At 41.1% G+C, this 14,633-nt stretch overlaps 2 protein-coding genes across 3 annotated transcripts in view; both read left to right on the top strand.

The window, feature by feature from the left end:
* Window positions 1–14,633, top strand: part of LOC117466447 (guanine nucleotide exchange factor DBS-like) — an 85,885-nt gene that overhangs the window by 67,118 nt on the left and 4,134 nt on the right. Inside the window, exons 30-31 of one of the 2 annotated variants that reach the window (XM_034109671.2) lie at window positions 8,928–9,005; window positions 9,950–10,059. The exons of the other annotated variant lie outside the window; for it this stretch is intronic. Of the exons in view, the coding sequence (XP_033965562.1) occupies window positions 8,928–9,005; window positions 9,950–10,059 (188 nt within the window). The remainder of the gene's footprint in view (window positions 1–8,927; window positions 9,006–9,949; window positions 10,060–14,633) is intronic. 2 annotated transcript variants of the gene reach the window in all.
* LOC139436003 (guanine nucleotide exchange factor DBS-like) lies at window positions 2,469–3,343 on the top strand. The gene is made up of 4 exons (XM_071207130.1): window positions 2,469–2,584; window positions 2,932–3,001; window positions 3,089–3,181; window positions 3,272–3,343. Exons 1-4 carry the CDS (start codon window positions 2,484–2,486, stop codon window positions 3,305–3,307), a joined length of 300 nt encoding a protein of 99 aa, XP_071063231.1. The 5' UTR covers window positions 2,469–2,483; the 3' UTR covers window positions 3,308–3,343.

Raw genomic sequence — 14,633 nt, 5'->3', positions numbered from 1 at the left:
TTCCCACTCACAGACTGTGTTCTTGTCAGATCCATCTCCTCTGAAGACTGGAGGCTCTCTCACATCTGACTGCAACACTAACTTTGCACCAGTCAAGTTGAGGTAAGTGTGGTCACTGGGTAACTGGCCAACACCGCTCTGAGCTGGTGTGGCTCCAACACCCCTTGCTTCACATTCCCCCCTTAACTGATCTCTTATAGTCTGTCCTACCTGCTGAGCAATGTGTGTTATCAGGTTATTTAAAGCTGGATCATTTGTATCTGGAAGGCTTGAATGTGAATCCTCCTCACTCTGAGGAGATGCTACATGACCTAGCATGCGAGTACAAAAAGCTGGCGAATCTACATTAGCTGTACCTCTGACTGGGATAAAAGGGTACCCGCTGATGGGTTTCCCTCTTCCAAAACCGAAACTAAAACTGTCAGTTAGAACATTGTCCCCATCCATTTTACCAGTAACATATGTCATTTTTAACCCTGTATACCAAACTTCAAGGTCTTCAGTATACAATCAAATACAGAAATGACAAATGTACTCTCTAAACAATGAATGTAAAACAATTACAGAGAGAAAAAAACAAAACAAACAACAGTTTCCTCTATGTAATTCCTTTTCTTCAATACATGAAAGTAAGTGTGCAACCTCTGGTGACCAAGCTGGTGTTGATCCACAGCCTCAGGAACGACGATGGAACAGTCTGAAGCACTGTGAATCCGGGTCACGGCACCACTGTAACCGGTCTGGTTTGACGCCACATGTGGTCTCTGCGTTGTGTATGCGTTGTGTAAATGAGAACGACTTCCTTCTTGCCAAACGGGATTTATTCTCTGTGCAAAACAGAATATAATAATTAGAGCAGGAAATCGCTTCATCGGCTTTCTAGCTTCACACTTCTCCTCAGTGCAGCCTGAAGCTAACTCAGGAAAGTATACATAACAAACAATACAATTTACAGTTACAAACACAAAAAGAATACCCACATACCTGTGCAAAACAGAATATAATAATTAGAGCAGGAAATCGCTTCATCGGCTTTCTAGCTTCACACCTTCAGTGGAAGAAAACACCCACATGTTAGATTAGCATATAGCTACACTTTAGAAAGCTCCCAAACAGTTTGAAGCGCTGCACATTATATAAACTAGTCACACGGCAAAATATAGATACTAACTGCAAATAGGTTTGGCTTGTGTGAAGTGTAACATTAAACAATCTGTTAACATATAAAATACAACATTTATGACACCACTCGTTCCACTTACTTCTCCTCAGTGCAGCCTGAAGCTAACTGAGGAAAGCAGCGCGAGTCTGCAGAAATGTGCCGGTGCCAAGAGTACCAAAATAAAACGTTCTTTTCAAAATAAAAGCATCTAAAATATAAAGTGACAGTGACAAGTTTTACAAATAAAGTATGGACAATGATTTTACTGAAATATAAACAAGTGAAGTTATACATCGGTTACATATGTCTCCTCTGGGGTGGATCCCCCAGAAAACATCAAAGCGCACAGCACCAGAGGAATTTCAACCTCTATGGCGTTGCATGGAGGAATGACAGTGGGAGACATTTGCACTGCTGCATCTTGGTCTTCCCCCTGTTCTTTTATTCGTTTTTATTTGAGGGATGTCTCCCATTCCTCTCTTACACATTCAGTACTGCTGTTCTGTCAGATTGAGTAATGTCAGGGACTAAACGGCGTGCCCTCTCCTGCCTATCGGCATTCAGAGAGCTGCCCCTTTTGCCCCTCTTTTATAGGTTTAACAAGTGGGATTTGTTTATCTCTACTTTTTTAAAACGACGGGTATTCACCTTCATTCCCTTAAAGAGAATATTCATTTGGAATAATGCTATATTTCCAGGGACTGTGATGCTCCTTCTTTTTCGCATGGGTTATTAATTGAGTAGATGGGTTTTTGTGCTTCTGGTTACGGACGGACCAGTGGGGCGTGGACTACATCCTGCTTCGCCCTTAACCCAATAGCGATAGCCTTAGAGGGCGAAGCCTCATACGAAATAGAACTGAGGTTACGTACTGTAACCCAGCTTCTATGAGTATAGGCGCAGCCCTCTAAGGTTCGGGCCCCACTGGCTCCGCGAATAGCTGAAGAAAAGCTGTTTGTGTGGGAGCAGTTGGACGGGCCATCTTCCTATTTATACGGAAGTGAGGCCGGAGGTGGGGCCCACGTCATAGGTGGGCGTGGTTTAAGTCTGTCAGTGCTGCACACGTGCAGTGGGATTACCCAATAGCGATAGCCTTAGAGGGCTGCGCCTATACTCATAGAAGCTGGGTTACAGTACGTAACCTCAGGGCTTAATTTGAACTTGTGTTCTTTCTTGTGGAGCATTTTTTGAATTTCCGTGAAAGGTTAAAGGTGCTATACGAAATAAACGTATTATTATTCTCTCCAAAAATGTTTCTTCTTCTCAGCTTTTTGCTCGGATTAAGACTTTGTGTCGTGTGTTTCAGGGATATGCCTCAGAGATGGATAATGCAGCCATGGCTCCCCTCATCCCCGCTCCTTTGCAGAACAAGAAGGATGTTCTGTTTGGCAACATGCCAGAAATCTACCACTTCCACAAGAGGTGAAGGAGCGCCATCTGCCTGTCATTAATGATTCAAGGATGTACAAAGCTGCAGTGTAGTTATGACAATGACATTCGAAGGTCACAGGCTCCTCCAACAGTGCAACACAATAAAACAGATAATAGTGCAAGTAAATAAAATAGAATATAATAGAAATTGTGCAGAATAGTCTAAATACAAGTAATTGGAATATTGATATATATATATATATATATAAGCTACAACCAGATGAATGTTATGGATGTTCTTTCAAATACTTACATGTGCCAGCCATCAAGCTCATTCTATAAAATTGCCAACTCTTTCTTCCCTTTTCATCAACACAATGATTTGTTGTTGTTTCCAGGACGTTTCTGAGGGAGTTGGAGCAGTACACCGACTGCCCAGAGTTGGTTGGAAGATGTTTTCTAGAAAGGGTAAGTGAATGATGACATGTCAGCATATAAATGTAAATCCAACTGTGCTGAAGAGGTTTCCTGAATGTTCTCACCGCCTTCCTCTAGATGACAGACCTGCAGATCTATGAGAAGTACTGTCACAACAAGCCTCGCTCTGAGAGCCTGTGGAGGCAGTGCTCAGACTGTGCCTTCTTCCAGGTGAGCAGTCACCTCTGTCGGGATTTTAAAGTAAATATTTGCTTGTTTGTTTTATTTAATACAATCCTTTTCTTTATGTATTTCCCTCAGGAGTGTCAGAAGAAGCTGGAGCATAAACTCGGCTAGATTCCTACCTGCTGAAGCCTGTTCAGAGGATTACCAAATATCAGCTGCTCCTGAAGGTAAGATCCGTCTACGATACGATGATCCTTTAATGCATAGGCGGATTTTGCGGGGGGGTTCCAATACAAATATTTCGTATATCAATATTTTAGTAAGGTAGGACACTGGTTCATAATATTGTAGCGTGTTTCAAGTAACCAAGGGATATAGTAGTTATCAAATAAGTAAGACGTGTGCAGTTATGATAAGTTGTACAGTTATGTAATGCATGTTGTTGGGAGGAGAGACCATATGAGTGTGTGTGTACGGCGGGCATGAGGCGTGCATGACGGGACGAGTTGTGTTCGTATGTGGAAAAGTCATACTCAGTGCGGTGAGCGCTGGCTTTATTGCTACTGTAAGCCGTAGCGCCCCACGCAATAGTTGGGACTGTGTGCTGACGTCAGTAAAAAGGTTTTGCCCCCCCAAGCGCAAATGTCAAACTCCGCCTGGTGGTCAGATCAAGTCTGACATTTGACTTGCATCACAGCCGCTCCATGTGTAACATCAACATGGACAAATGTCAAGACACAATACATGAAAAACAAACAACAGACCTTTAACATAACATCACTGAGAGAAAACATGCTCAAAGACCCTTTAGCGTGCATTCGATCTGGGATGTAGCTCTGTGTTTACTGTGAGGATTGACTGATGCACAAAGTAGTCTGACTTTATTGAATCGCGGGTCCCTGTATCTCCGATTAGATGGTAGCAGTTAATATTCGCTGATGTCTTTACAGTCGTATTTTCTGCTCTTCAGTTATTGAAACATGTTTAATGTGTACTGTGTCTGACTACAGGAAATGCTGAAGTACAGTAAGCGCTGTGAGGGGGCTGATGACCTGCAGGCGGCGCTCACCTCCATCCTCGGCATCCTCAAGGCCGTCAATGACTCCATGCACCTCATCGCCATCACAGGATATGAGGTGAGACATTAAACACGCAGAGCAAAAGCTTTGAATAGATCTCTGGAACAAACTGGAAGACTGCTGAGTGTAACGTTTGAATATGAAGTAGTGAAAAGCCACACTGATCTGGGGTGAAGTGTGATGTTCTGGGACTGCACCAAGCACATTGGGTTTCTTGCATGGTTGCCTGCGTGATTTCATAAAACCCATATAAGAAGGGGGGGATACAAAAAGTGAGAAATGAAAAATATTACATAAAGAAAAGGAGAAGGCGAAAACACAAATTATGAAATGATACACAATTTGTACAGTAAAAAGGGAAGGAGAAACATTCATTTAAAAAAACAACAACAATTGTTTAATGCAACTGAAATGCATAAAAAATACAAAATTAACTGTTCAAGTTTAGTACAAATAATATATCAACATGCTAAGTCAACAATACACAATTCATTTATAAAAACGATACACAGTGCCCTTGGCGTTTAGTGGTAAAGTGCCAGTTAACACACATAAGTGCCTCCCTGCAGGTCGCACTGGTCACATCACAGAACAGAGACTGGACAGAAAAACAGATGCATTAAATGGAACAGAGATTGAGTTGTTTTAAAAATGATGGCCTCTTTTCAGTATTTCAGTCCAAAGCAGTAGGCGGCCATTGGCTCTGTCTTACAGCACCTTTCTTTTCTCAGGGGAACAAGAGTGAGCTGGGGAAGCTGCTGATGCAGGGATCATTCAGCGTGTGGACGGAGCACAAGAAAGGTCACGCCAAGGTCAAGGATCTGGCCCGTTTCAAGCCCATGCAGAGGCACCTCTTCCTCCACCAGAAGACGCTGCTCTTCTGCAAGAGGAGGGAGGAGAACGGGGAGGGCTACGAGAAGGCCCCCTCATACAGCTTCAAACAGTCCCTCAATGTGAGCACCTGTTCGGCTGCATTGGGTGTTGCTGTGTTTGTCTCCTATGCTGACATTTACATTATATTTAGATATTAATAACACACATTTGTATTGATTGGTTGATATCTTTGATTACAGATGAGTGTGGTCGGCATTACTGAGAATGCAAAGGGAGACAACAAGAAGTTGAAATCTGGTGCAACTCCAGAGAAGAGGTGTATATTGTTCAGGTACGGTGACGTATAAAGGTTAACCGTGTTGATATGCTATGTTTTATTCTAATTGTAAACAAAACCCATGAAGTCGTAGAAGTGGAGCCCGAGCCTGATAAAGCCTCTCTGCTATAGAGCTTATTCAATCCCTCATCTACATCCTGGTGCTGCGAATTCTCACTTGCTCTTAATAATGTGATGCTAATATTGAAGCCAAACGTTCTGTTGTTTTAAAAATTATTTCTAAAACAACAGAACGTTTTCAGTGCCTCGCTGTTTAGGAAATCGCTTAGCCTTAGGAAGGAAGAACATTTCTGTGTTTTATTTTATGGAATTTGTTGAGAATTATACATTTAAATTGACAGGATTTATCCTTAACCCTTATGTTGTGTCCGGGTCTCCCGTGACCCGTTTCAAGTTAAAATTATATAATTACTAAGCTCTAGTTTTTTGTATCGGAACAAGGCTTCATGATATCCTCCACAACAGCTATATAAACACTACAAAACTGATTTTGACCATTTTAGCCGAGTCTGAAGGTCTCTAAAAAAAAAAGTGTATCATTTGGTGTTCGGGTCTGGGAAGACCCAGCAGAATTGTTTTGGGTCACTCGGGGTAAAATGTTACCCAATCAAGATTCATCCTTGACTTTAGACACCCCACCCCCTTCACCCACTGTAACAATAATTTAAAACTTTTCTTTGGGAAATTGTATTATAATATTAGTCTATTGTAGTCGGATAACGTAATGATCCACTGTCTTCACATATAGGAAATACAATGAGGGAATTGAATCACATGTTTTACTTGGAGTGTTTTGGACAGAGATAAATCATGGGTCAAAATTGACCCGCGAACACCATGAACGGTAACAGCTTTTGAACACAACACAAGGGTTAATGTACAATGTTCTGTCTTTGACCAATACGCATGCAAATGGATATCTTCCTCGAGAATGCACCAAGCTTTTCTATATAGGTTTTATTTAAATAATTTACCGTCCTGTTTCAGGCTCCGACGGCAGAAGTCAAAACCACCTGGGTGAATGAGATCAGGAAGGTGCTGACCACCCAGCTGGAAGCATGCAGAGGTACACAATCGGTTTTATTACCAAGTAGGTTTACACATACGAGAGAGAGGATGTTATCATAAAAGTATTTTCTAAATGAAATGTTCACACTGATATCCCTGTTCAACCAGAAGCTGACACGCTTCATTTCTTGCAGTAATGACTATGAAAGAAAACGGTGCATAATGGATGTTTATTCAGTCGTTGTCCGCTCTACTTGTGTATCAAAGCGAGCCAGCAGAGGGCGCCAGATCAGGTTGTGCAGTCTCCTGCTCTCAGTGGATCAGTGAATCTCAGGTAAGTCGGTTTTTCCCAACATCTTATTATAAAGGACTTTTTAAAATGAATCTTCAGCTGATCAGGAACGATCCGGCTTCTTATTCTCCACTTGAATGACCTTCAATCACGCCTTAAACTGATGGCACTTGTCCCTATAGCCTGTTTTAAATCGAAGTTGTCTGAGGTCCTTACCACCAGCTGCTCTTGCAGTAATAAGTAGTACCTTTCTTACTGTCCCAAATGTGCACAATGTCGTGACTGCTTTTCGTTTTTTTGTTTACTTAGTTATGTTCTCTGTATTTTATATGTCCGTGTTATGTGTAACGTTGCTGCCTTCTTGGCCAGGTCAGCATTGTAAATGAAATTGTATCTCAATGCTTTTTATCTGGTTAAATAAAGGTTAAAAAAAATTAATACAACAAAAATATAAATTCTTTCCCGACACAGTCCATTCAAATCCGGTCAGAAGAGCTTAAAGAGAGGAGAGGAGAAGAAAGCTGAGCCCTGCAGCCTGGAGACAAACTGTTCCTCCTCACCAAAGCCTACAGGAAAAGGTGAATAGAAAGACAGCCACCTACACAGAGAAAACTCTTATTCATCTGTATTTCTTAACACATGTACTAGCATTTGTAGAGCTTGTCTTGTCCAAACTGCTACATGTAAATGTCTTTGCTGTTTCCTGTCTTTTCCACTGAATCATATAATCACATCATATCTCCTTTACATCTGTATTCTCTTTACTTCCTCCGTACTCGCTAAACTGACCCTCTTGCTTGCTTCTGTTTGTCTGTCCTGTCTTACTCTCTGGATCAGAAGAGGCGGTGACAAGCCCGACCTCAGACAGAGCTGCTGTGGCTAAAAAGCGCTTTACTTTACAGGGCTTCAGTAACCTCAAAGCTCAGAAAGGTAACTGCAGGCCAATTCAGACAAACGCATATCCAGCATACCACCTCGTCGTATGTATCTGTGCAATAAGAACATGTATGTGCAGTTAGTCAAAGGCAAAGAGTTCTGTTTGGCAGATATTGGCTTTCTTTAGATGTCTGTAAAGTAACAACAAGTTAATGAAAGTCAGTAAATCAGAGAGACATCTCTGATCCCTGCCAAGAATTAGACAGAAATAGTATAATACCTCCCTATAAAAAATAAATGCGTTTATGTTTGAACACTTAGCTGGAGAGCTATAGCCGTTATGGTATGTTTTGAAGAAACAGACTAGATGTTTGCTTTGTTTCCAATCAAAATGCCAGTGATAGTCAAATTATGCCGCAGGGTTGCCTCCACTCCTTTTATTTACTTTACAATAAGAATATGTTTATTCACAATTAGAGTTGTTTTATGTGTTTTAAATGTTAGAAAGGTGCAAGAGTGAATACAACAAATCATCAAATGCAGAGGGTCCAGCTATGTTTAGTGTTGGATGAACTCTTTTTTTTTTTTAAATAACAATGTATTATACTGCAAAGACGATTGGTCAGAAGGTCAAAAACTGCATGCTTCCCTCCTCAGAGCCTTCTGATGATAAAAGCTTTACGTTACCATCCATGATGATCTTCCTGTCTCCAGGTATCACTCAGCTCTACTAACCCCCAGTTTGATTCAGTCCAGCTCAATGTCTTTTCACAGCCCCGGCTTTTCCTAGTAGAAAAAGCACAGGTGTTGCTTGTAGCATTAAACCGTGACAGTGCATTCTGAGCAATACCAGGACCATGAAACGGACGCTACGAAATGGAGTTTAGTCACCATTTATTTTATTAGTGACACCTGTGCTCCTGTGACAAATGGCCTCTCTGGAAAAAGTCTATGTTGCTGGACTCTGTGTTTTGCTTTGTGCTTCCCATCTTAGAAATAGTGTTCAGCCTTTTGTGTTAGCTCTCCTCTCCTTCTCTAATCCAGCTGTTATGCCATTATGATCATGTCTGTGCCTTTCTCATCAAGATGTGCCTTCCTAATGTCTATACCTTAGTTGTGCTGTATTTCTTGACTCAACCCACATCTTAAAATCTGTCTTTCTTTCTTTACAGCAGGTTCTCCTACGAGCCCCGATCACAAGACGAAACGGCAGAGCGACCCGACGCCATTCGGCTTCAAAGGTTGTTCATCAACACCTGCACACTCCTCCTGTCTGCTTCCTGTCTCAGAGTCTCTAACATCTCATTGGCTGTAGCTGCTGCTGGGGAATGACTAGCTGTGTTTCTGTCGCCTCCTGTCCCTCAGATGCAGGTCCTCCCCCGCTCCACCTGAACAGGGTCAGGTGGAGCAGCTCCTCTAGTCTCTTACAGACAAAGTTGAGAGGTACACAGTGTTGGGCCCACTGTCTCACCACTATAACCCTATAGACACCCTCTCTCACTGTAATGCTTTTCTGTAACACGTCACCACGCTCCTCAGGCTTCAAGTCATAGAATTACACACTAATATAGAGAACACTTTTCCTTAGTTTGTGTCACAGAGTTTAATATTTGAAGATGCATGCCTGTCCTCCTAATCTTGATGTTTTTTAGAAATAAAATGCTGCATGAATTAGTTCTTAAACCTGAGAATGAGTAAGGAATTTTACACTTCTGGTTCACTCCCTTGATGGGTCATTTGAATGGGTTTTTTGGTGAGATGCCGGAAATAAGGTCTGTGGCGAACACAAGCATATATGAGATTATTATAAAATACTTCAACCTATACCCCAGTCTCCTCGGTTTCATGTCTTTTAAAAAAGTGGTTGCCATGACTACCGAATGTCATTATGCTGAACACTTAGTAATGGGGACATTAAAATCATGCAACGACTTTGTAGTTTGTTTTTATTGCCTAATTTGACTTATCTGACTGTTAGGATATGCAATTACACTTATAAAATCATCAAAGTAGGGTTCCTTTATGAAAATGATATTGCTGAACTAAACATGTGATTTAAACTTTTGTTTTACCACAGAGTTTATTTTCAGCAACAACAAAAATGAAAAATACCATTGGCTTTTTATACAGGGTTTCAGGGTGCTGCTGACTTCCCAGTCGGCCTGAAAAAAATAAGTCACGCCTTTTTCTTTTTGTAGCTGTGGCACTGAGAGCTTCCTCCTGGGATTACCTGCATGTTCTTACTCTTCTCAATGGAGCTTTTTAAAGTTCCTCCTCTCACTTCTTCACACTTCGTAGACTCCTCACTCCACTTCACGCACGTTTTAGACGGCAGCAGAAGATGAGTGTTGCTGTGAACTAAACACTTGTCTTCATCCTCTCTTCAGGCTGGAACAAAACCTCCCTGTCGCTGGACGCCTCAGAGGAGCGTGACGGATATTCCAGCGCCGAGGAGCCTCTGAACTCTGACCATGAGGACGACACCGGCAATAAGCTGGTCAGTGTCTCTGTGTCACAGTCGTGTCACATTGTGGGGACCGTTTACACATTTAAATGATGGGGTCTTGCCTCCAATTGTCCCAAAATAGGAAGCTGACCCCCTCAGAGTAAACAAATTAATGTTTTGCTTTTTTGTTGGGTTTTAGGAAGAAAAAACAACAACACAACAGTAATAAAGTAATCACCTTATCAAACATGTCAGGAACATAAGTCACATATTGACTCTCCGAGCAGACACAGAGCAACATTAGCTATCATTAGGAGTCAGATGAGTGTTTCATTTGACATTTGATTTGCCTCCGCCACTCCAAATGGAAATATCTGGCTCTAAATGCTAACATGTGTTTCATTTGGTGCGAGGCCCGTAGCATGTAGTGGGTTTATCAGAGCTCATTCACTCGAAATAAGTTATATAAGAGAAACTGAACCAATAGTGACCATAGCAATGAGAGATGCACCCTATTTTTTTTGTAGTTGACCTGACCTAATTCGGATTGAAGCGAGTAGTATTAAGACAACCGTATGTGTCAAAATTAGATTAAGTACCTGATAAGAGAGTGATTTATGACCCTCATAAACCTTAGTCCCGCCTCCAAATTCCTTTGAAGTGGCACCTGTCACTCTGACATCTGACCTTTGACATCTGACCTACGACCCTCTTATCTTTTACGATTTGTTTGTTTATAGCCCCTGATAAGGATATTGCACAATAGAGGAGTGATAAGTAGAGCCGGGACTCGATTAATAAAAATTAATCTAATTAATTAGAGGCTTTGTAATTAATTAATCGAAATGAATCGCATTTTTAATCAAATATACATATTTGACCTGAGAACAGTGAGAAGCAATTTTCACATGGATTTTACTCCAAGTGGAGTGCAATCCAGTGAGCCAGGGAGTTGGTTATTTTCTCAGACGTGGACTTACTTATCCTGGCCCTGAAACCAGTCATCTGGTTGAGTGTGGGTTGGGTCAGGGTGTGGTTCCTTGCACTCGGAGTCGGGCTAACGTCCACGCTAGCTGCTACATGCTTTGCATTTAGGTGATACTTTAGGCTTGATGTGCTGCGGTGATATGCACATTCTTTTTTGCATAATTTGCACACAACCGTGCTCTTGTCGACGCTTCCATCCGTCCGTTTTTTAAAACAAAATGTCCCATCCACGGGGCCGACCAAAGCGGTCTCATCAGCTTGTTCGTTCATGTTTGTTCACGGTTTGTTCACCGTGGTTTGTTGTTGTTTGAAGTCCCATGCTGAAGTCATGAACGGTAGTTGGTGCTCCAGTATAATCGGTACGCCTGAAACTCATCCAGTGAGAAACGTTCCGCTGTGCAAAAATAAGTGCGATTAAAGTGCGATTAAAATGCGTTAATTTTTTTAACGCGTTAATTTTTGTGTAATTAATTAATCTTAATTAACGCGTTAAAATCCCGGCCCTAGTGATAAGACTTTATCACCCTTTTGATGTGAAACCTGTTAGTGTCTTAGTAGGTCATTATTTAAAGTGGACCTATGATGCTATATTTGAATAATATATTGTAGGGCCATACCTATATAAAACATGTCTGTGAAGTTTTTTTTTTCAAAATACCAAACAGATCATGCATTTTAGCTATGCCTCATTTCACTCTATTTGCTCTTTTCCAGCCCTGTTTTTGCAAGGGCTGAATCTGTGAGAAGTCTTCTTCGCTGCTTTTGTGGCAGACTACAGCGCCACTTACAGGCCTGGCATATGTACTACAGCGTATCCAGTGCTTTCGAGCGGCAATGGCCGTGGCCCAACCCCCCATTCCCCTGATAGGTGGAGGGTTGCCCATATAAGCGAAGCTCCCTGTTTCTGACGTCAGAAGAATTTCAAATCTGTATCAGCGCCGTTGCAGCCCCGTTTTTAGAGATTTGGGTATGGAGGAAAAGAGAGAGGGTTGTGTTTTCTGACACTTGGTGAGTTCCCTGACACATTCATGTATAAAAGACGTACAAAAGTACATTTTGCATGATAGGTCCCCTTTAAGTTAAAAGCTTGAAAGCAATAGCTTTAAATGAGGTTGAGTTAATAATAGAGGCTAACTCTTATGGAGATTGGTGATTTAAGTTCAATTTGGCTCTAATAATAGTATGGTATATCAGAAACAGAATATCGTGTGTGTGTGTGTGTGTGTGTGTGTGTGTGTGTGTGTGTGTGTGTGTGTGTGTGTGTGTGTGTGTGTGTGTGTGTGTGTGTGTGTGTGTGTGTGTGTGTGTGTGTGTGTGTGTGTGTGTGTGTGTGTGTGTGTGTGTGTTAAACCAACAGTGTGGGGACACCTGCCAGATACAGAGTCACAGGGACTGACCATAAAACAGGAAAGGGATATAAGGGGAGGGGGAGGTGTTTTGACTCTGGTCCCTAGGGTGGGGGAAAGAAGAGGTAGATGATTAATTTGATAGATCTTACTTGATTGTTGTGTTGGTTGAAGGAAGAGACACGGGCGAGGAAGAAGCAGAAAAATAACTTGTTTCTAAAAAGGACAGCACGTCTTTTTTCTCAAATGTATGTCAGTTTCAAGAAAGATGAGAGGTTTTATGCATGACGTGCAAAATATCCTGGAACCCTTCAAAAAAGAAAAGAAGGTAAAGTATGTTGAAATATGTCACAAAAAGTTGTATGTTGATACAAATCTCTGTGTAGTTTTTCAAAATATAATGAACGAAGTCATAGAGAAAAAATAGCACAGTATGTGGAAAATATGAAAACGGCACGTTGAAAAAAGTAATGTTATGTTAGAATAACATGAAATATTTCACAGTAAAACATCTAAAAAAAAAACTTTTAAAAAAGTCAGGTTATTAAAGTTATCAAAACTGTATTGTTTCACCGAAACAGTGTAAAAATCACAAACTTTCCATTTAGAGTTTGATTCTTTAAGCAGTTTTGCAACCATTAAAGTGTAACTATAAGTATCTTTGTAGGAGAAAAAAAGCATAAATCTGTTCATAGTCTTAGTATAGTCACAATGTAGAACAGGGGTAGCCAACACGGTGGCCGCGGGCACTCAGTCGCCCGCGGGGCATGTTCTAAAAATAGCTCGCCAAGCAAATCCAAAATGTATAAAATACACCAAACAAAAATGGAAATGTAATTAAAAGAATCTACCCTATGCATAAACGAAACCTAAATCATAGCGAACTCTATCTACTTACTACAACTCTATATCTATCTAACACCCCTCCTCCCCCACCCCCACAATGAATATCGACCAATCACGTTCTTGCTTGATTTGTGGGACCATCCGTTGCAGTCGGGAAGAAAAGCAATGTGGCACCTCCCCGCTGATTTTCCTTCTGGTCGAATCTACACAACAAATCAGCCCCATTCAACACAGCCTAGTCATGCCAGCCTATACTGCACATGAGGGGCAGAGTTTTACTCTGTGTGTTGTAACTTGCATATATATTTATTGCACTTGACGCACACACACGCATGGCGTAATCTCCACTGGGGACGGGGGGGACGGGGGACATGTCCCCCGCACTTTTCGAAATCCCGTTTGTGTCCCCCCACTTTACAAATATGCAAGCCGTCATCGCCACGGAGGAGCATACAATCTCTGTGAGAGAGAGAGAGAGAGAGAGAGAGAGAGAGAGAGAGAGAGAGAGAGAGAGAGAGAGAGAGAGAGAGAGAGAGAGAGAGAGAGAGAGAGAGAGAGAGAGAGAGAGAGAGAGAGAGAGCAAGCACACTTTTATCTATAATAGATAAAGTAAGAAATCATTCCAATGTGTACTATAGGACAGTACAAAAAACTGTTTAAAAGGGGAATGATTAGTAAAATATGCATAAATAAAAAGAAAGAATGCTAACATAAGATAAGAATAAACAAATTTAAATGATTTGGTATTGGTTGTGATCATATTCTAAAGATGATTGGAGTATTGAAAAGTATACAGCTCCCTTTCATATGAGTGTTGAGAGCTGTATCCATCAATTCATTTTGTGCTCAAAGTGCACCAGATTGATGCATTTCACTTCAACATTTTAAAAAACATCTTCCCGGGGGTGCATGCCCCCGGACCCCCCTAGAGGATGTGAGGTCCCCCCTAGATGATGTGAGGCCCACCCCCAAATAAAGCAGGTTAAAATAATTAAATGGAATACATTTTATTTTAGTAAACACTGAAAACGGGTCCCACAGACCCAAATAGCACAAAAAGGTTAAAGGTAAGCATATAATAATGTTAAAATGTGCTAAATATATACATTGCAAAAAACAAAAGAGGAGTAAAAGTAGCCCCCCGACTTGTTTTATTTTTTGAAAGTAGCCCTCATCCTAAAAAAGGTTGGTGACCCCTGGTGTAGAATGTCCGTACATTTATTTAAAAAGTACTAGTATAGTATGTCAAAATTATCTTGAAAAAAATTCCAAGTATAGTATGTAGTTAAGAATTATAGTATGTAGTTTGTCTGCAATGTCAGTATAGGATTTAAAAACAAATTAAAGAAAGTATAGTTTGTCTAAAAGATCTTGAAAAAAGTCATGACATTGTGTTGAAATGGTTTTGAATAAACACATCACGTCAATTTGTATCAAGTGCATCAG

The sequence above is a fragment of the Pseudochaenichthys georgianus genome, chromosome 21 (genome assembly GCF_902827115.2).
Source record: "Pseudochaenichthys georgianus chromosome 21, fPseGeo1.2, whole genome shotgun sequence".
In the NCBI taxonomy this organism is placed as follows: domain Eukaryota; kingdom Metazoa; phylum Chordata; class Actinopteri; order Perciformes; family Channichthyidae; genus Pseudochaenichthys; species Pseudochaenichthys georgianus.
This window is presented reverse-complemented; position numbering and strand designations above follow the sequence as displayed.